This window comes from Medicago sativa, chromosome 8 (assembly GCF_051527215.1).
Source record: "Medicago sativa cultivar Bolivia chromosome 8, Bolivia_mono, whole genome shotgun sequence".
NCBI lineage: Eukaryota > Viridiplantae > Streptophyta > Magnoliopsida > Fabales > Fabaceae > Medicago > Medicago sativa.
Genome location: NC_140756.1, coordinates 35,801,659 through 35,824,240, shown reverse-complemented (window position 1 = coordinate 35,824,240; position 22,582 = coordinate 35,801,659). Strand labels below are relative to the sequence as shown.

The 22,582-nt window shown below is 33.0% G+C and overlaps 2 protein-coding genes and 1 pseudogene across 3 annotated transcripts; 2 read left to right on the top strand and 1 right to left on the bottom strand.

Annotated features, from left to right (window-relative positions):
* Positions 1 to 7,921: 7,921 nt before the first annotated feature.
* On the bottom strand, positions 7,922 to 8,728 carry LOC146898808 (uncharacterized; annotated as a pseudogene).
* Positions 8,729 to 15,085: 6,357 nt separating this feature from the next.
* LOC146898807 (metal tolerance protein 10-like) lies at positions 15,086 to 19,467 on the top strand. 2 transcript variants are annotated; one of them, XM_085732486.1, is made up of 6 exons: positions 15,086 to 15,307; positions 16,908 to 17,020; positions 17,360 to 17,605; positions 17,813 to 17,893; positions 18,011 to 18,241; positions 18,888 to 19,467. In XM_085732486.1, the coding sequence occupies exons 1-6, from the start codon at positions 15,121 to 15,123 to the stop codon at positions 19,230 to 19,232; spliced, it is 1,203 nt and encodes a 400-aa protein (XP_085588612.1). In that variant the 5' UTR covers positions 15,086 to 15,120; the 3' UTR covers positions 19,233 to 19,467. The 2 variants fall into 2 exon arrangements, with proteins under 2 accessions (XP_085588612.1, XP_085588613.1); XM_085732487.1 differs by having other exon boundaries at positions 15,086 to 16,490.
* A 1,457-nt stretch (positions 19,468 to 20,924) lies between these two features.
* Positions 20,925 to 22,546, top strand: LOC146898806 (uncharacterized). The gene is made up of 2 exons (XM_085733803.1): positions 20,925 to 21,341; positions 21,764 to 22,546. Exons 1-2 carry the CDS (start codon positions 21,031 to 21,033, stop codon positions 22,248 to 22,250), a joined length of 798 nt encoding a protein of 265 aa, XP_085589929.1. The 5' UTR covers positions 20,925 to 21,030; the 3' UTR covers positions 22,251 to 22,546.
* Positions 22,547 to 22,582: the final 36 nt, after the last annotated feature.

The window sequence follows — 22,582 nt, the reverse complement described above, 5'->3', positions numbered from 1 at the left end:
AGTGTTGTTTTCAAGGGTTAAATATGTTTTTGGTCCCTATAAAATTGGAAACTTCTAAATTTAGTCCATACTTAATTTTATTAGCATTTTTAATCCCTACAAAAAATATTTACTTGTAATTTTAGTCCTTGCTAAAACAAAGTTTGTTTAATTATCTTTAAAGTCTTAAATTTTTGAATGATTTTTTTTATACAAGTTCAGAACATTATGAAAGGTTCATTTACTAAAATTCAGAATTTTTTAACATGAAAAGAATTAAATATAAATTTTTTTAAACGAAAAAAGTTTAAGTTAAAGGTAACAAAAATTTGGATGTAGAAATCAAATTTTGAGATAATATTTTGCGGAGGAACTTTTAGTAATGTTCTTAACGCATCTGTAAAAAATTGTTCAAAAACATAAGAGTTTAAACATAATTAAACAAATTTGAATTTACTAGAGACTAAAACTGAGTGTAGAAGTTTTTTATAGGGACTAAAAAACCTAATAAAATTAAGTAAGGATTAAACTTAGAAAGTCCTAATTTTATAGGGACGAAAAAAATATTTAACCCTATTTTAAAATACATGTTAAATCTATCAATTTAATATTTGTTGAAACAATTTTAATTTCAACTTTAAAATAGTAAAATATGAGTCATTACCCTTTAAAATATGAGTCATTACCCTTTACCTTGACCTAAAACATAATCCCATAGATCAATCAACATGTAATAAAACAAATACCAATTTTGTGGCGATGTCTAATATATTAACATCAATAGGAGTAGACAAATAAACAAAGTTTTGAAAATTATAGGTCTTGTCCTCTTTTTCCCACTTCCAATTACAGCAAGACTTTCCATCCAGCTCATTAGGCTCGTTAGGTTGCCTTTCTTGCATGTCACTTCTATTCTATCTTTTATATTTCTATATCTCCAATTTTCTCATAAAAAATAATGAAATGGCAAAATACTATTTTTCTAAGAAAATTTGAGAAAGATAAATTATTATCGATAACAATGACACCAATTGTCATTTTACTAAAAAAAACATTTAAAAGAAAAAAAACCAACACCAAACTACAAGGCAACGATTAAACATTTTTCAATTCAACATATTTATCCGTATTTCACTACATACATGAGGAAGAAATGCTAGAAATGCTCCATTTCTAATATTCACTCTCTTATAGATGAAATCAATGTAAGTCGTATTATTTTATATGGGATCCATTACTGACGGGTAGAACTCGCGTTGATTATACATGATGACAAATCATCTTACGTTATTATTAGCGTCTTTTTTAGTCATTTTTATTTAGTTTTAATCCAAAGTAGAGGAGTATTAGAACAGTTGTCTATGGTTTTTAGGACATTTTGTAATGTTTTCTATTTGAGTCATGTGATTCTAATTTCCTCGAAACGTAAAAATCCTAGAGTGTTTTGATGTAATTCAAGAATAAAATCCTAGAGTGTTTTGATGTAAAACATCTTGAAGACTTGTGAATATCTTGGGAAGAACGTGAATGGAGATTCAAGAGCCATTAAAAAGGGAAGAATTTTGTTACAAAGTTCCAAGACATCTTATATGGAGGAAAACACCCAAAGAAAAATAAATAGGTGTTTACACGCAAGAAAATAGCACTCATGCGCCTAGGGCATGATCCATGCGCCTGGGGCATGCACCATGAGCCTAAGCCATGAGCCATGCGCTCAGGGCAGGGCATTTTATGCCTATGTGCCCAGCCATGCAGCTGAGGCACGCTGGGAATGGGTCAGAACTGCTTTTTCCACTTTTTAAGTGGAAAAAGCCTCCTCTCGTTCATAATTTTTCATTCAGAACGAAGCGGTTCAAGAAGAAGGAAAGCACTATGAGTTTTAAGGGAGGAGTCTCTCCTCACTCTAAGTCTCCAAAATATGTTTTATTTCTTTTGTAATTTGGCTTTAGTTACCATGAGTAACTAAACACTATTAGGGTAGGTGATGACAGGTCATCTTACGTTATTCTTAGCATGTTTTTCAGTCATTTTTAGTAGGTTTTAACAGCAAAAAGGAGGAGTATTAGAACGATTGCCTATGATTTTGGGACTTTTGTAATGTTTTCTATATTTGAGTCTGCAATTCTAGTTTTCCCGAAACATAGCAATTTTAGGGGGTTTTTGAATTAATTCACGAAGAAATCATGCAAATCGGAAAATCAAGAACATCTGAAGAATTGTCAAGACTTTGGGAAGACCAAGAATGAAGATTCAAGAGGCCTCAGGAGACTTTGCAGTGGGACTGTGGGAGGAATTTGTTCCCAAGTTCCGAGGCAAGTTATTTGAAGACGAAGACCTAAAAATGACGAAAATCGGAGAAACCGGGCCAATGAAGCAATACCATGTGCCTTGGGCCCTGCTCATGCGCCTTGGGCATTTGAAAATGTCAGGGGTGCATGCGTAATTTTAAGCGTTTTTGTGGGTTTAGCCCACGTTTTTAGCTCAAACCTAGTTAGAAACTCTCACTATAAATACTATCCTTCCACATTCAGAATTTCTCATTCAGAACTATGGTAGTTTAAGAGGAAGGCAACTTTGGGGCTTCAGAAGAGTTTCTATCTTCTCCTTGATTTTCTAGGGTATGTTTTTATCTTTAGTAATTTGTTTTTAATTACCATGTGTAACTAATTCTTTTTAGGTTAGAGTTCTAAGATGAACCTCTGTTTATTTTTGTTGGATATTTATTTAATGTCGTTTATATTTTATTTATTTTTTGTTCGCTATTAAGTTTTATTTAGTTATTTGTTTCAAAGGAACGTAACCCTAGATTAGGTACTTAGATTATGACAGGGCGTAACATTTGTATAACTATCTTGCTGCTTATATCTTGATATTTATAGCATGATACTAGTAACTATCTGTCTAGGAAGTAATTAGTTAGTAACTAGCGAAAGATACCAAAAGCGAGTTGACCCTAGCAGTAAGTACTTAGGAGGTGACATTACTAAGACTGGGTAGTAACTCTGTTGAACCTAGGATGTAATTGGTTAGTAATTAAGGAAACAAGACACTCCAGGGAATAAACCTAGATATAACCATTCTCTTAAAACCCTTGGTAAGGTAGATGAGATAGGGCTGCCCATTTGTAGAACTACTAAGAGCAGAGAGAGGGTGTGCTATGAGTGTCCTAAGATTCATAGATGGGCTGATCTAACATTTGCCTTCATTGCCTTGGGAAAAACTAAAATGTCAATTTAAGTCTATACTTCAATTACCTTTGAATTAACAAGACCCCACATGTAAGGATCACCCTGCGATCAGGAAGTGCAGTTAGCCATCGGAGGGATAGACCTATAATCAACTGGGAGAGTAAGACCCTGTGCGTAAGGACCACCGTGCGATCAGCAGGTGCAACTTGACGATTGACTAGGTTAGAAACGTCTCAACGGCCTCATCACCTGTATAGTCTACCTAAGATAAATAAACGCGACATGAATGTTATTTATTATCCAACAATATAAACAGAGGGGATTCGAAGAATCCTAACCGCTGCTTAAATTTCTGCAACCAAAACAGGTAAACTTGCTCTGTTGCAAATAGATAACTATTGCAAGATATCTAACCCTTATTTTTTATATCGTCAAACTTACAAAAATAAGTAACACGAATTGTTTGGACGAAACGACAATCCCTGTGGATACAATACTCTATTTATCACTTTATTACTTGGTAAACGATTTGGTACACTTGCCCTATCCGACCATCAGTAGGGTTCTAAGATGAACCTCTATTTGATTTGTTGGATTATTTAATTTAAGTTCTTTATTCAGATACTTTATGAGTCCGATTTAATTTTATTATGTGAATTATTTATTTCTTTAGCATGCAAACCAACCCTCAGATAACTGGACATAAGGAAATAACATACCTAGTATTGATGAAAAGATAACTGAATCAGAAAGTGACTAAGATAATGATTACGATAATTAGGGAAACAGTAGTAACTTCAAGGAATTAAATTAGCATAGTAACTTTGTTCTCCTTTCATCCTTACTATGGTAAATAAGATAGGGTTATCTATTTGTAGAACTACCGAGTGGAAGAGTATGTAAGATGAACTTCTGAGATTCAATAGACGAGAGAACCCTTAGGACCATTGAGAATTTAGGTAACCCTAATTTAAGTCATTGTTTCAATTACCTATAATAGAGTAAGAACCCCACATACCTCTATGCATGAAGGTTCATCTCCCTACAGGATTGTCCACCCTAAGCACTAACCCGTGTAGAAACTCTGGTGTAAGGTTGCAACTCAATAGCTGGAAGGGAATGAAACCAAACCTCTCAGAGAGAAAGGTACCACATGTACAAACTCGTGTGATCAGTAGGTTTAACTCGACAGCTGATAGGAAATTAAACCCCACAAACTCGTCTTTTGAATAAAAAATGTAAAACCAATACTTGAATAACGCTTGACCATTAATTAATTCCAACAAATAAATAAATAGATACTAACCGCCACTAACATTCTGCAATCAAAACGAGTTACTCCTAAACTCTTGCTCTGCGCAAACAAACTAAATTGCAAAACCCATTTTATCTTTTATTTAATTGTTTTATTGTTCTCAAATAAATAACGTGAATTGTCTAGTTGAAACATCAATCATTGTGGATACAATACTAAAATTCCAGCACTCAGACAAGATGCTAGGTACGATGTCCAAACAGATGTCAAGAATGATGTTAGGACTTCGTAATAACTTTGTCAACAAACAATAAAAGATGTACAAGAAGTAAAAGGCACAAGGTGTTTGTTAACCCAGTTCAGTGAAACATCACTTACGTCTGGGGGCTACCAAGCCAGGAAGGAAATTCACTATAGTAGTATCAATTCAAAGCATACATAAAAACCATGGTCTACTAGCTTCTCACTTAATCACTACTCGTACAATTTCTACCTAAGACTCTCACCAGCCCTAGATATGAGATCCCCTACTCACTTCCTCTTAATCATAACACAGTGATCGTCCTATTAATAAAAGATAATGGAGGCATACTCCGTGAAAGATAGAATTCACTATTGCTTCAAAGCTTACGAGTGATTCAAAATTACAACTCAAAAACAGTCCAGCTCTAGCATCAATATGACACTGGAGTGGCTCACAAATCACTAAGACTCAAACCCTAAAAGACTCTCTAGTAAATTGCGACTTCAGTGAACAATTAGGTCTTCTGTCTTTGTTTATATAGCCTGCTTGTTGAATGGGCTTGATGCACAAATCCGGCTAAAGATCAGCTGAATAACGATATTTCTGCACATATATTCTGAAGCAGATCAGATGTTTCCTTAATTGTTGCAACTACAATCTTAAGAACTAAGCTAAGTATAAACCGTCTTTCTCTTCTTCTAGAACCACGCTTTCTTGGTCAACTCTTCACGTGAAATAAATCTCTAGATATTATATGAAAATCCTCACATTTTAAAACGAATCTCCAAGAAGCGGAACAAGGCACGCTATGATCTGGTACCCACATGTTAAGACATTGTGTCTGAAATCTTGCTAGAACTAAAGTTTTAACAAAATGCAGCCAACACATGTCTAAAACCCTAACAAATACTCTACTTATCACTTTATTACTTGACAAACGATTTGGTACACTTGCCTAAATCTGATCATCAATATATAACAAGATAGTGAAGGTTGAAAAAAGAGTCATTCTAGTTGTCATGGCTAGTTTGTCTTCAAACTGTAAACTGTGTCACTTGTCAGGCCCTTTAGGTAGTTTGTATGGCGGATCTGGTTGAATATCGATTTTCCTCCGATACATATAAAGTGGAGTTATGTGTTGGCTTAGTTATATGCCCCTACCAACTGAGTAAAAGCTCACGAAAACTGATTATTCTTTATTTATATATAATTATAAAGATCCCAATTTACAAATATATATATATATATATATATATATATATATATATATATATATATATATATACACTAGACTTTTGACCCGTGCGTCGCACGGGTTTTCTCGACTATAATAGAGACTAATAAATAATCTTTAACCCGTAAGATCATTGATATGGTAGAAAATATTTTCTTCAAAAAAAAAGGCAAGCGGATATGAATGAAATTGGTGTGCAATGCATTTTTTTAGATGGAATTTGTTAGGTTAAATAATTGCAAACCTAATAAAGCAAATGAGCGGAAAAAAATTAGGTTAAATTGCTCCAGACGTATTAATAAATAAGGATGTCAAAAAAACAGGCATGAAATTAAAAAAAAAATCCAAAAAAAAAAGTGTAAAATTCTTGACCAAAAAAAAAATATATAAAATAGAAGGATCATACGTGATCATTGATATTGTAGAAAATATTTTCTTCAAAAAAAAAGGCAAGCGGATAGGAATGAAATTGGTGAGCAATGCATTTTTTTTAGATGGAATTTGTTAGGTTAAATAATTGCCAACCTAATAAAGCAAATGAGCGGGAAAAAATTAGGTTAAGTTACTGCAGACGTAACAAAATTAATAAATAAGGATATATGGATATATATATATATATATATATATATATATATATATATATATATATATATTTGAGAGAATATATATATATATATATATATGTGTGTGTGTGTGTGTGTGTGTGTGTGTGTGTGTGTGTGTGTGTGTGTGTGTGAGAGAGATCAAGAGGCGTTATAGAATTCCATTAAAAAAAACACATTAGAGTTTGTGTAAATAAGAGTAATGATTTTTCTTTAAAAAAATTAGTAATGATTTATTTTCATCCATACGTTAGAATATCAACCAGGGCCATTCCTGGGGAGATGCAAACGGCTCTATAGAGCCGGGCCTCCCCAACTTTGGGGCCCAATTTTTTTTTTAATATATGATGTACTAAAAATATGAATTCTGCTCTCCCCCTACACTTTTCGCTCGCACCCAGCCAAACTGACCAAAATACCCCTGCGTTAGTTAACTAACGCAAGTGTAAAACTATGCGTTAGTTAACTAACGCTGCGTCACTTAAGTTGCACATGTGTAGAACACTGCGTGAGTTAACTGACGCATAGTGTTAACACATGTGCGAGTTAACTCACGCGCTACTGATATATCAGTACAACATTAAATGTTGTACTGATATGCATTCAATGCAAACTGTGTCACTAATGATTCGTAATCTTTACACACTCATAATTGAACCGAATTACGCTAGTTTAACAAGATTATCAGATAATACGACATAATCAATCAAAATTACACAAAAACGTAGTTTTTCTCACAATCATGTAATCACACATAACGATCCAAACGGTCCAAATTTCACAAATTCGCCGGTAATGACCCATAATCACTTAAACACACTTAATGACATGTAAACGATCCAAATTACACAAATTTGTCCATAAATTTCTAAAATTACATAATCTCACATAAACGTTCAAAATGACCCAAATTCATCGTTAAATTACATAAACACAAATTCATTAAAAATCAACAATACGGACACAAATTCATAAATAGTTGAATAATTAGAGAGAACCTAATGCGAGCGATAATTGGTGTGACATAACCGGCCACCAAAAAATATGAAAAAAATCAACAATCGTTAACTTTACAATGTGTGATGCACTTAGCCCTTACATTCTTCCCAATATGAAAAAAAAACAAAGCATGGTGTATGTTTCAGGGAAAACTGTGCCAGCGGCCTTCATTAAAGCACCATCTCTGTCGGTGACAATCACCTTAGGCATGTTGTCTTTTGAGGACAAAAGACCTTTCACCATCGTAAGTTCCCAAGTAAAGTTATCCTCTAGTTCAAAGTGAAGAAAGACGAAACCAACGGAATACGTCATTTTTGTAGAGGTGCAACCAACTATCTCAAACAACGGCATTCAGTAGTTGTTGGTCTTGTAAGTGGAGTCCATGACCAAAACGGTCGGGAAAGTGTTGAGCAATTTAATTTACTCTGGATGAGCAAAAAACATGTCTTCAAGAGTGGTTTGCTCACTATTTCATCTTGTGTAGTAGACATATTTATGCTCCACCAACTTCAAAATCAAGTATTGCAACTCCGTCATGTTACCTCTTTCCCCCTTGCGCCATCTTGTTCGCACATTGTACACTTGCTTGATAGTTGTCACACTTTCTTTGTTATTTTGCTTCAAATTGGTGAGAATATTCTGAGGCACCGTCAAGCTCTTTGTCATGTCGATAACTTTTTTCTTCTCCTTTGCACTAAGTCTACCCGCAATAAGGTGTCCGGATAACTTTTCATCAAAGTCATGGTTGTGCATTCCACAAAGCATTGCAAGCCACCAATCATTTGTATCCTTATCAAAGAAACCTTTCAACCTAAACGGAGAATTACATTTCCTTGAGCCGATGCCTTCAAGGTTCAGTTTCTTCCTCGTCTTAGGTGGCTTGTATATCCCACTCCTTTCACATTGCATCGTCAAGTACGGCCTTTTTATAACGGATTTATCTATACAAACACTAAATCCGGCCCTTACCCCTTGTCGACGAACCCAATCATGTAACTCATGTCGCTCTCTTCATCTTGCATTTGTTGTAAAAAATGAGGCAGTGTCACGACCTTTGCAAACAACACCGATAGGTACCGGTTTAGGTTCTTCAATTTTACCAATGCGAGCTTGAAATGAAATATTGACTTTAAATGGTTTCACATTAACGGTTGGTTTGACATCGCCAGAAGCTTCATTTTTGGCCGGTTTTGGTTCAACGTCATCACCCGCGACATTGTCAACCATCTCACTATATACCTATTGAATATAAAAATAACAAAGGAAGAATAAATAAATTACTTGTGGGACAAGCTAACCAAGAACAAAAGTGGTGCAAAAAATAAACAGGATTGTACAGTGGCGTGACTTAAGTCACGCAACACATTAACTCCTGTGTGACTTAAGTCATGCATCCTTTAACACTTGCGCAAGTTAACTTGCGCGCCAAGCCCTACTGCCTACGAAAAACAGACGAACCAAGCACAAAAACCAGCAAAATGAGATGAGTTTTGATGATACAATACCTGATATTTGGTGCTTGATGATCGTAGAAACTTGCTTCCTGATGATTTGCAATGATTTTGGATGAGGATTTTGACCCAAAAATTCGCACTTTTTGGGTTTTTGAAGGTGGAGTGAAAGAAAATGGTGCTTGGACTGATGGATTTTGTATTAAAACAGTAACTCTGTGTTACTTAACTCACGCTACGTGAGTTAAGCTGCGCAGCGTTACTTAAGTAGCACAGCGTTACTTAAGTAAAGCAGGGGTATTTTGGGTATGACTGCAGGGCGCGAGTGTTTTGTGCCGAGGGAAGAGCAGAATTCTGAAAATATTCATATATACACATAACATTGTAGCATTAGAAGTTCCGAAGGCGCGGCCCAGTGGTTAAGCATCTAGTGGTTAAGCATGGTAGTATTATGCTTTGTGTCTATGGTTCAACTCTCAGGGATGGCAAATCTTTATATTCTTTTAATTGTATTTTTCTTTATATTCTTTTAATTGTATTTTTTCCAACATGATAGGGTCTTTTTTGGCCTAGTTTTAATTAATTTGAGGTCTATATGTCTTCAACATTCTTTATTCTCTAAAAATAATGTTTTTCTCCTTCTATTTGAGGTCTAATGACCTTTGTTCTATAAAATTGCAAAGTTCTAACAACAAATATTTATAATTACTCTCTAAAAATATAAAATAAATAAAATATTATAGTTTTTTTTTTCTCTTTTTAAAAAATTATATTTTTTTAGGGGCCTCTTTTTGCTAAGAGAGCCAGACCTCCAATTTAACAGGAACGGCCCTGATATCAACAAAAGTGTTTTTAAAAGAACTTAAAATAAATTTTATTTAATATATTGCTCTCTCTCTCTCTCTCCCTCCCTCTCCCTCCCTCTCCCTCACTCCCATCATCCACAAAAAACATACATTTTAAATATGGTTTATCAATGCACTCTGTTGATTCATACCTAGAGTTGAATTATTAGCATAACAACCAAATTCTCACAACAAGTATCTGTGTGTATCCGTGATGTATCCTATAAGTATTCGATCAAATATTTTTTTAAAGTTAAAAACTTATGATACTTCTTGAGTATGTCTTCATAAGTATCCACGGAATATTGGTATTTGATACGTGATACATATCTAATATGGATACGCTCCATATTTAAAGTATTTACATAATAGCGTTGCATAAGAACTTAAACATAAACTAAAAGAAGAATGATTTGTGAGTATTTCTTTTCCTTTTGGCAGCTTATGTCTTGTACAATTTATTTTGTAATATTGTATCGTATATTTCGTTTGATTTGAATGGTTTGTGGTTTATGGAAGTTGACCCCTTACACTAACATTTTAGATACCAAGAAGAGATGGTATATGCTTTCGTATTTTGCTTGAAGCGCGTACGGGGACAACGTTGAGTTTTTTTTTATTGAATTGTGATTTTAAAAATAATTTGAAGATATAGTTAAGAGTAGTTAAACTATGTTAAGAATTTTATATAGAATTTTGTAAAGAATTTATTATTAATGATTGAAAAAAGATACTAGTGTTTTTGAAAAGATGAAAATGAATTAGGCCCCAATTTTCTTAGATCAAAATCCGGAACGTTATTATTAAAAAATTTAACGGATTTTTACGTATTTTTATTTAATAGAAACATTACATTAATGCTAATAATTCTTATTTATTATCTTTAAACAATTCACAATATTATCTTTAAACATTTCACAATAATGAACATAAAGATTTGAGTTGTGTTATATATAGAGAGTGATTTGAAGATATAAAAAGGAAAAAAATGAAGTGTTCGAAAAATGTCCTTAAAGTAATAGTGTACGTATATAATTGTTGAATTGTTGAACGACTTATAATATCGCACTAGGCCCTGTGAAAATGATACTTAAATATACTTACTTTTGATACTACATCAAAATGGCGCCGTTTTAGAGGACATTTTGATGTAGTATCAAAAGTACTATGATTATCATTCTAAGTTAAGGGTTTATAAGATTGTTTGTTGCGAAAAACTATTCAAACTATAATGCGGTAAAATAAACTGAGTTGAACAGAGACTTAAAACTGCAGGGATTAGACTTCACTAACCAAACGTCGCATATATTCTCATAATCAGGCATATAGATTCTAGCTATCACTCTATATTACCATGTATCACTCGATGAACATCGTTTATGTCTAAATAATGTCGTGAGTTCAAGCTTATTGTTTAATCGATAATTTCTCAGCCTATTAAGCAATACAATCGCATTAAGACTTGATACAAGATGTGGTTATCAAAACCTAAAACCATTTCTAGTATTTAGGGTTTAATAGATGTTTTTCCTAGATCTTGATTCAAAAAGTACTTTTCAATAACAATTTAAATCATAAGTTAAGCATGAATAACAAGGATAAAATCAATATCAAATAACATTAGAATCATATATTGCAAAGATCATAAGGAATACATATTGTGTTTGTTTTGTTACATTTAATCCCAACAAATGAGATTTAGCTACTCATTGTCATGGTAGCTTTGCAAAATTGGAAGAAATAAGTAAAATACATAGCAAGATTTGTGATTTCTCAATGAACCTTGTTGATTCCACTTCTTAACACTCTTGTCTTAAGTTTCTCCTTCCAATTCGTCAATGTCTCACTCTAAAACAGAAGATAATTAGTGACTGGAAATGAAAGAATGACTTTTATAGTCTTTCTGATAAGTGACTGCTCGTCGAGCGAAGTGATGCTCACTATGGCAAGCGAAGCTTTCTTCACAAGTGGATTTCTGCCACGTAAGCAAGTGGCCTGAAACCGCCTTTGCTCACCATGGCGAGGGCCCGGATCGCTGTGGCGACGCGCTGCTTCTCTGGATTCCTGACTCTCTGACTTGACTCATTGTAGGCTCGCCATGGCGAGCTAGCTCGCCATGACCTCGCTTGGTCACGCAAGGGACTTCTCAAAATGGAAGCTCTCTAACTTAAGTTGCCTTGTTCTCACTTCCTGCTCGTTGTTGTGAGCCTTGTCGCTATTTCTTCGCTTTGTCTCGTTGTGGCGAGCCTTGATAATCTTGAATTTGATGCTCTTTGACTTGGCTCGCTTCTTCCTCACCATGGCGAGCCTACCTTTGCATTTTTCTTTGTTTCCTTGCTTCCTAAATGCCTTCACAAGCAATTTCCTACACAAAAGTTCAGGGTAAGACATAAAAAGCAGAAATTGACAATTGTTCATTATTATTGAGCTTTTCAAGAAGTAACTTGCAGAATAAGTAATCAAAGTGTCTAAAATGTACATGATTTTTAACTATTTTCTGACACTAATCAACAATCATCCTTTTACTTTAATAATAATTGAAGAAAACTTTTTTTATTGAAGAAAAAATGCCTTGCATACTCGAGAAGTCAATAGCCGACGAGCGGTCCACGAAGCTGCATCCCTACTCACCGTCCATGCATATTGCTCTCTCCAGGAGAACTTAGTTTGTAGTTGTCATAAACATTATTTACGGTGATTGAAGTTCGAACTTCTAATTTCTCAATTCATCATACTTTAAAAGTGCGTAAATCTAATTAGTAGACTATTTGACCCCCAAAAATTAGAAGGTGTAAAAACAAGGGTTATATTAACTAGTGTCACCATACACTAGTTAAAGAAAACCAAAGTAGAAAATTTTTCATTCAAAAGAGTTATTCACATTTTTAAATGTTTGACTACGTAAGTTCCAAAATAATTTACAATGTTAGTCTCTTTTAAGGATGGCGAAAAAATATGCACTCGTGGATTGCAGATAAAATCCATCACAAACACAGAGAAGATACCTTAATAGATATCCATGAATAAAATAAACGGATATTTTAACTAGTCGATAATTAATGGATACATATGCGGATTTAATGGTATCCGCGTCTACGGATATCCGTACCCGCTATTAAACAGAGTAAATTACACAAATAACCTTAATACTTTTCAACTTCCAAAGCAAAAAACCTCGGTACTATGAGTGTTATTAATTATTACATGACTTTTCAAATCTGTATTACACTCCTTTAAAAGGAAGTAAAAGTGGTTGGGATTGTTGAAGCAATAAGCTTTGTTTTTCTTCAATATGATGAGCTTTATTTATGCTTTTGTTAAATCAAAGAACTTTATTTTTACTAGCGAAATGACTGGCACTCACGTCTTTCCGCTTTTTTTAATGCGCTAACGTTTGAAAATTATGAACGGTGTTTTATTTATGAAATTTTGATTAAAAGTAAAAATATAAATGTTTTTGCTTTCAAATTATAACAAATCAAATTAATCATGATTATCTATTTCAATAACACCAACAATATAATAAAAAAATCTAATCTAAATTCTTATTTTTTTTAATGACATGAACAACAATTTTATTATTAAAAAAGTTGTTTAAGGGTATAATTCAGATAATGAAAAAGTAAGTATGAATATACACATCTAGTTTGTTACATTTTTTTAAAGATAAAGGGAAAAAACTAAACATACATACATATATATATATATATATATATATATATATATATATATATTCATATCGTGGTTGTTACACTTTTATTTTAATATTTTCTTTCAAAAAAAAACACTTTTATTTTAATATTTAAATTTATGTTTTTCTATTTATTATATTTGTTATTTGTATTGAAAGTTGAGGGTAATTTTGATAAAGAGAAAAATCATTCCAAAAGAGCCAAAATATGATATTTTCTTTATATATAATATAGATATAGTTTTTTTTTATTACAATGCAAAATTATAGATATAGATTAAATGTAAGGAAATTTATTTATGTTTTTGTTGAGTCAATGATCTTTGTTGTTATTGTAATGTATGAATATTATGTTTTGCTAAAAAGAAAAAAAATGCATGTTGAACTTTTGTTTTTAAATTTCAGCTAAAAAGAAAAGAAAATGCATGATCTTTGTTGTTTCTGTATAAACCTGCGGATATCTCAAAATCCATGAATTATCCACTAAACAGATATTCGCACGGATATAGATAAGGTACATATTTCATATTTATCCAAAACAAATAATAATATCACATTAAAAAAAACAATTTTTGGTCAGAATCATCTCTCTCCAACAAGCCGACCTTAGTTTTTCCTTTCTAGGTTTTCTTTTCCAGATTCTTCATTGAGGGGGTGGTTTTGGGTCAATTTTTGACCAGAAATCACTCATCTTTTTCTCTTTATTTTCAATCTAAATAACTAATTTTTCACATAGATCTAGTTTTTTTTTTCTTCCTGATTTCGTCACCCGAGTGTGGTGGTGGTGTGTTGTTTGTCGTCTTGTGCAACGTTGTTTGATTTCTCGTTTTATTGCGGTGCTCAGTTGATTCATATTGAAAAGATCGATTATTCAATCAAAGATTTAGGCTTCAACGATGCAGATCCGGAGGCATGAGTATTCCGGTCACTTTAATTTTATCATATATTTTTGTAGGTATTATGTCGTTATATGCTATTAACTTAGTTGTTGTGAGTTTGTTCGCATATTCATCATTTATGTTTTAGCGGTGTTGAATGATGTACTTTGTGTCAATTTGAATGAATGAATATCGTTTTGTTTTTGTCAAAAAAATATCACATTATCCTCAACCATGAATATTCATTTATATCTTTAATCTCTTTAACTAGTGTCCTAGAGACATTAGTTATCATTTTTCAAAAAGAAAAAAGAAATTGGGTAATAAGTAATAACTTTAAATCCTTTAATAACATTTAGAGAAATGATATTTTGACAACCACGTTTTGACAACTTTTGGACAACTTTCTCTCTCATACTCACGTGATATTGTTATCCTCTCTCTTACTTTTTCTCTCTCCATTGTTTTTGACCAATAAGAAGTGAGAAAAACAAGGTTGTCAACAAAGTTGTCATCAAATGGATGTCAAAATATCATTACTCTAACATTTATTATTCAACACAGGTCAATCTTTTGAAACGATATGGTCTACAGAATTTTGACCGAACCAGAATGACTGGTTCACTCCAGACCGGACGGTTCAATTTCAAAATCTGGTTTTTTTTTCATCCGTTGCTTCTTCTTCTTGTTCTCTATATAAGTGATTCAGAACGAAAGGTAGTTACTACGTTTTATATTATATAACCTGTAAAACATGTCGGAGAGTGACCGCAGCGACACCGGAGAAAGTGTGAGAGTTGAACCTTCATCATCATCATGGAAACTGAATGTGAAGGAGTTTAAGTTACCACATCATCACCATGATCATCATCATCACCATCATCATAACCGTCAACCACGTTCCTTCACTTTCAGTGGCCTTGTTCGCAAACCCGGTAACAGTAAGTATAGTAATCCCTCCTTTCTTTCTTTCTCCGTTTTCTTCTTCTGAAGATGTGTCCTTGTGTCGGTGTCTGACATGGACACTGTGTGATTACATTCAATTTTGTCGTTTTCAGAAATTATTACTAGTGTCCACGTGTTAGTGTCGTTCATAGGTCTCAACTTGTTTTCTTCTCTTTCATCTCTTTTGTTGAACAACACTTCATAGTCTAAATAAAAAGTTTTATGTCACTAATCACAACCACAATAGTTGCATGTAGTTGAAGATGTCGTTGCATTACTTTCAAATATTAATACACTCTCAGTTCATTTTTCGATTTTGTTTCTGTTAATGTTTTAATTACGAGTTTTATGTTGTTTCTAGTACTTTTTGTTGTACTAGAAATAATATTTTTTATAGTAAGAGTGACCAAACAACACTTCATACCGAAGGTGTATTAGTGTTAATGACCATCAATAATGTATATTTTTCACCATCATTATCGTGTCCGGTGTCGGTGTCTACTTTTGTGTATGTGATTTGTAGGAAGAGTTTTTGTGTTCCCTATTTTATTCTTGTTTTGATTGTGTTGGTTGGTGGTATCACCTTTTCACCAATTACGTGCCTATATGAACCATGTACTCATATATGATATACTATAGTCACCGAAGTAATTAAAAAACATCTTTCATGAGTGTTGGGTTAGTTTCATATTGTTGAATAATTTTTTAGTGGTTGGTTTATTTTTTTTTTTTTTTTTTTTTGCAGTCTTCTTGGTGATGGTGAGAATATTTGTGTTGTGTGTGTTGTTTTTTCCGTTTATGTTTGGAATTTTGATTGTATTAGTTTTAGTTGGGTTCTAAAGATATCCTTTGTGAGTAACAGAATATACCATAAGTTTCATTTTAATTCAATAATCAACAATAACAAAACAGACACAAATTAAGTATGTTCCGGTATCAGACATGTGTCGGCATCCGATACTGACACATGATTACATCAAATTATTATCTGTGTCTGTGTCCGTGTCGTGTCCAGTGTTTGTACTTCATAGCAAAAGGTGTGATTCATAATTTGAATGTGTCTTTTTACCACTAATTAAGTATGATATGTTGAGTTAGGAAATTGGAGCATAATCCCTTTGAAGATCAGCCTCTATAATACCCTTTATCTTTTCTTAAAGTATATGCAATATGCAAAAGGTTGTCCACTTATAGAATTTTGGACCATCTGCTTTTTATAATAGCAAATGTGCTTTAAACTCCTTTAGTACCTACTTGAAAATGAGATTATCTACTGTCATACTTTTTGTTTGGTTTAATTTCTTAAAATATTTTATTACTAACTGTTATTTTAATAGTTTTAACATCTCTTGTTAGTAATTTGAGGTTCTGAGAAAAGAATTTGTAATCAACATGATTTTTTTTTTGCTCAATGGAACTGCACAATTGTAGATAATACTTGGATCTAGCTTCTGAACCAACTGGATTTTAAATGTGTCACTGATATATGAGATTTTTATTCAACATGTTTATTTTACTATATGCTTTACTTTAATTCAATCTTATCTTTGTGAAATGGTTTTCTTTTTGAGTTTTTTTGGTTGTCTTTGATTTCAGAGAAGCAACGCAAGGTTGCAGAATACTATAAACAACAGGAGAGGCTCCTTGAGGGCTATAATGACATGGATACTATGACTGAAACAGGACTTTTTCCAGGAAGTCTTACCGAGGTAGATTATTTTGTCGCGCTTGTTACCAACGTGGCACCAATAACACGACTGAAACAGGCTCCTTATTTTGTAACAAATGTTGCCAATGCCGAAGCAATTTCAGTTGTGATTTCATCAGAGACCTCTAAAACATTTACATTATGGTCGCGGTTTTGTACCATAGTTTATAAATGTAACTGACTAAGTTTAAAAAACCACATAAAATAGCATGCATCTGAACTTGATAATCACAAACACATGTTATTGAGTAATTTGTCAAGATTTTCGTATGCTATTATTGAAAAATTGTCGATTTTATGCTGACCAGAATCACTAATATGTGAGCTCTATGATTCTCAGGATGAAATGAAGCAGCTAGCAAAAAGTGAGAGGCTAGCAGTTAATGTGTCAAATGCAGTTAACTTGGTACTATTTGCAGCAAAGGTATATGCATCAATTGAGAGCAGATCATTAGCTGTGATTGCTTCCACCCTGGATTCTCTCTTGGATCTTTTGTCGGGGTTCATATTGTGGTTCACTGCCAATGCCATGAAAACACCAAACCATTTTCACTATCCAATTGGAAAAAAACGGATGCAGCCAGTGGTAAGTCTTCATTTTTTAACCTCCAAGAGTGTTTGGTGATTGAATGAGTGAAAATGATAGTCATTGGCTCATTGCAATGTCAAATAACGACTATTGTAACGCTATAGCACTGCAACGTTACAGAATTTGAATAAACCAGTTTTCTGCGATCTGCATTTGATGACATTGAAAGAGATACCTATATATTGACAAAAACTAGTTATGCAGGGTATCATTGTTTTTGCATCAGTGATGGCAACCTTGGGATTGCAGATTTTGATCGAGTCTGGCAGGCAAATTATTGCAAAGGTAATTGAGATTAGTACTTGTTTCACTATGAATGAGTAATCAAAGCTTTTGTTTATATTTTCTGAACCTTACTTGTAATCTTGTCTGTTTAAATGCTTGTTTCATTCTGTCTTATAGACTAAACCTGAAATGAATCATAGTGAGTTGAGATGGATGATCGCGATCATGGTATCTGTGACCGTTGTGAAGTTCATTTTAATGGTATACTGTCGAAGGTTTACAAACGAGATTGTAAAAGCCTATGCACAAGACCACTGTTTTGATGTTATTACCAATTCAGTTGGATTAGCTGCTGCTGTGTTGGCTGTCAAGTTCTATTGGTGGATCGATCCATTGGGAGCTATTATTGTGAGTTCATTACTACCACTAAATTTTATAGTTACCAATCTCTAATTTAGCAATCTCTAATTTGACTTGCACATAATTCCTCAAGGGTCTTAGATTTCAATTATTTGGATTGTGGAACGTTAAATTCTTGAAGATTGGTTGTTGTGTTGTGTGATTTTTTTTTTGTTCGAGTAAACTAGTAATTGTCTGGGACACGGATTCCTTGCAAAAACACGCAATAATCAATCCCGTCCATTATTTTTAATCGTATGGCTCAGATTGCACAATCACTAAATCAATTTTAAACAATCTCGACCATCGGCTTAGATAAGGCAGTTGATTTTTGAAGGGAATCATTTTGTCTGTAGACGCACACTCTCTCCTACTTTATCCCTCATGTAGTCTCTAACGATTGTCATTTATGTCTCATTTTGTCAAATTTGTGCTATAAGTCTGTAACATTGTGTATCATTATATAATAGCATAGACTAACGAAATAGGTGTCCCAAGACATTAGCGACTACTTGTTCTTTTTGTTTACTTGAGGACGAAGTAAGAGAGAGTGTGCAAGTTCATGAACAAAATTGATGGTTTATTCGTTATTTGTTACTGCTAGCCAACTTCATGATTGATCTAATGACTATGATATTGTGAATATCGAATGTAGATTGCACTGTACACAATTAATACATGGGTGAAGACAGTGATTGAGAATGTATCATCTCTTATTGGAAGGACAGCACCACCTGATTTTCTAGGAAAGTTGACATATCTAATATGGAATCACCATGAAGAGGTTAAGCACATAGATACTGTGAGAGCATACACATTTGGGGCTCATTATTTTGTTGAAGTGGACATTGTTTTGCCAGAAGACATGCCTTTAAATCAGGCACACAATATTGGTGAGACACTTCAAGAGAAACTTGAGCAACTTCCTGAAGTTGAAAGAGCTTTTGTGCACATTGATTTTGAATATACTCACAGGCCTGAACACAAGATGATGGTATAATGTAACACATTGATTATCTCTTTTCTTTTTTGTTATTGTAAATTAAGTTATTGTTGCTTTCTTTTAAATGAGACAATATTACAATATTGGTTACATTTTCTATAAATGTGTCGAAGAGATGGATCCTTCTTAAAGATGACATTATACAGATTCAATGCTTGATATGTAAAAACCTTGGTAACAAGATGACTATATTGGTCTTCTATAGTTGCATTGTTATCTCTTTGGCCTGTTACAATAGTCCTTATTGTTATCAAATAAGTTATGTTCCGATCAGTTGAGCAATTTGAGGGACTTGTTCCCCAAAATCCTTATGTAAAGACATGTTAATCTTTTACACTTTTATTACCTTCATTTGACTCATTATTAAACTAAAACTATGGCGATAAATAGTGGATTTAAATTTGAAAATTGCTAAATCTCCCGACAAAATTTACAGCGAATGTTTCCCAACAGGTTAATTTGCACTAATTGCATTTTTTCTTAATTACAAGAATACCCTCCCTTGTATTGTGGGAGGAGCAAATTTATATGTTGGAAACGTCTCATGATTATGTCCGGATGAAATGTGTCGCGAGCTATAGCAATGCTGTTTAAATTTATCTTTACTCAAAATCTTAATATAACTAGAGTATGAATTGTTTACTCCTTTCGTTGTCTTCACTTAACATTTTTAATCAACTATAGATTTAAAGCATATGCATTGTCACTCTAAAATATCAAATTTTGCTAAATCTAACATTTGAACCTAGATCAAGGAGGATATAAGTCCCTCTCTCATCCTAACCAACTAACATGTATACTCAAGTTATTGTATTAACTAAATTGAATTTTTTGAGAATTTTTTTAACATGAAATTTTGAGGCTTGAATTTGATCCTTGGGTTGACCCCTATTGTTAATGGAAATAATATGTTCTCTAAAATTAATAAGGGGTTGATAGAGGGAGAAATGCGAGAAATAAAAATATGTATAAATAATATATTAGGAAACTAAGTGATTGAACTAATGAACTCTCACTAGAACGAATCAACAAGTAGAATCGAGTTCAATTGGTAGACTTTGCTTACTTTTCAATTGAACTAGAAATTACTAAGACCTCTTCTCAATTGAACTGGAAAGTAAAATATTTTATCACCCAAAACATGTCTAAAAACTCAAACAAAACCTTTAAATACATTTTATAAATAAATAAATTATGGAAATTTAAAACTTGTATAAAAGAATACCTCAAATTTTTTTAAATGATAGAAACTCTTGATTTAATTAGTGCATCAAGTTCAAAAACACTTTGATTATCCTACTGAATCCACATAACTTTTTAAATACCACATGACTTCATCTAATACAATTTTTTAAATTTTTGACTCAACCTAATACAAACTTTTATAAAATTGATTTACAGAATGTTAATAAAACCAAATAATTGAACTTAAATGTCTAATGAATTTTATCAAAAAATAATAATGGGTACAAATTCAATTTTCAGATTTAATTATTGAAGTCTTTCTTTCGTAGGGATGAAGTACATTACCATTGAAATTAAATTAAATGTTTATATTAAAATCAATAATGACATGTGCAAGTGTGACGAAGTAAACAAAACATGTAACATACGTGCCCACGTGAGAACAAGAAAATATTCAAAGAAAGAAGCCAAATACATATTTTAATTGATTTCATGGCTACATTCAACACCACTCATCATGCTTAAACAACATCCTCAAATTACACACACGTTCTCTCTTATTCTCTCTCTCTTCAATCTCTTCAACAAAAAATAAACCATTCAAAATTCAATGGCTTTTCCTCTTTGCAATCTCAATCTTTCTCTTTTACCTCAATCCAAATCAAGATTCAAACACCAAACACTTTCTTCTTCAAAACCCATTTCTCAATGCTCTTTATTCTTCTCTTCTTCTTCTTCTTCTCCTTTAGTCCAAAGTTTCACTGCACAGGTTGCTCAGGTGAATTCACCATTAGCTACTCAAGATAAACAGAATCAGCATCAGAAGGATGAGTTTTATCTCAATCTTGGTGTTGCTGTTAGAACCCTTCGTGAGGATATGCCTTTGATCTTTGTTAAAGACCTTAATTATGATATTTATAGGTAATTTTCTCATCTGGGTATGTAAAGTTTCTTGCTTTTGATGTAAATATATGGTTTTTAATTTGAATTGTGTTATTTCTAGGTGAAAAAAAAATTGAGTTTTTAATGTTGGGTTTGGTAATTTTAAGGATGATGTAATTAATATTTATGGACCCTTTGGATGTGAATATATGGTTTTTAATTCGAATTTAGTTAATTCTGATTAATCTGTAAGGCCTAGCTCAACTGGCAAATGCCGATATAGTTAGGTTGGACACCTTCACCTAGGTTCGAACCACTCGCAGTGAAGTGGTGTATGTGAGTTTAAAACTCATTGCCACTTTGTATGGATAAAAAAAGTTAATTTTGAGTGGAAAAAAATTGGGTTTTTATTTTGTGCAAAAAGAGTTGGAATTTTAATGTTGAGTTTGATAATTTTTCAGGGATGATGTAACATTTTTGGACCCTTTGAACACATTTACTGGTATTGAAAAGTACAAGTTGATCTTTTGGGCATTGAGGTTTCATGGTAGAATTTTGTTTCGTGAGATTGGTTTGGATGTATACAGAATATGGCAGCCTTCAGAGAATGTGATATTGATCAGGTGGAACTTGAGGGGTGTGCCTAGGGTTCCATGGGAAGCTAAAGGTGAATTTCAAGGTACTTCTCGGTATAAATTGGATCGGAACGGTAAGATTTATGAACACAAAGTTGATAATTTAGCATTCAACTTTCCACAGAAGATGATGAAACCGGTTTCGGTTTTGGATTTGGTTACTGCTTGCCCTGCAAGTCCAAATCCGACATTTTCATGGGGTCCTTTGGATTCTAGTTCATGTTCATGGATAGAATTATATCAAGCAGTTAAGCACACATTGGATGAAGAAAGACAGTTGTTACCACCAGATGGTTTGGCTACATGTTCATAGTCGTCGCCACTTAGTGAACTGTTTTTTTCGGTTGACAATGTATAGTATAGATTATAATAGGTTAGATGTAATGAATTTGGTCAATAGTGTGAATTTGAAATGTTTCTCTCAATAGACAAGAGTGTATATAGATAGGGATGGATGAAGAAGAGTTTAAGTTACTCATTCTATATGCTATACAGATAGAGATGGAGAAATTTCATATGTTTGATGTGTTTTATACATATATGAGGTAGATTTATATGCTATACTCAGAATTTTACTATTTAGAAATTAACTTTAATTCTCTTACAGAATTGAATCTTGTCTTTTGTTTCTGTGTCTTTGTCTTA

What these genes read in the sequence shown, in the direction of transcription:
- LOC146898807 (XM_085732486.1), top strand. Translation starts at nt 15,121, where the DNA reads ATGTCGGAGAGTGACCGCAGCGACACCGGAGAAAGTGTGAGAGTTGAA. An exon ending in TTCCAGGAAGTCTTACCGAG is followed by an intron (nt 17,021 to 17,359) that starts GTAGATTATTTT and finishes TATGATTCTCAG; the next exon opens with GATGAAATGAAGCAGCTAGC. An exon ending in GCAGGCAAATTATTGCAAAG is followed by an intron (nt 17,894 to 18,010) that starts GTAATTGAGATT and finishes TCTGTCTTATAG; the next exon opens with ACTAAACCTGAAATGAATCA.
- LOC146898806 (XM_085733803.1), top strand. Translation starts at nt 21,031, where the DNA reads ATGGCTTTTCCTCTTTGCAATCTCAATCTTTCTCTTTTACCTCAATCC. An exon ending in CTTAATTATGATATTTATAG is followed by an intron (nt 21,342 to 21,763) that starts GTAATTTTCTCA and finishes ATAATTTTTCAG; the next exon opens with GGATGATGTAACATTTTTGG.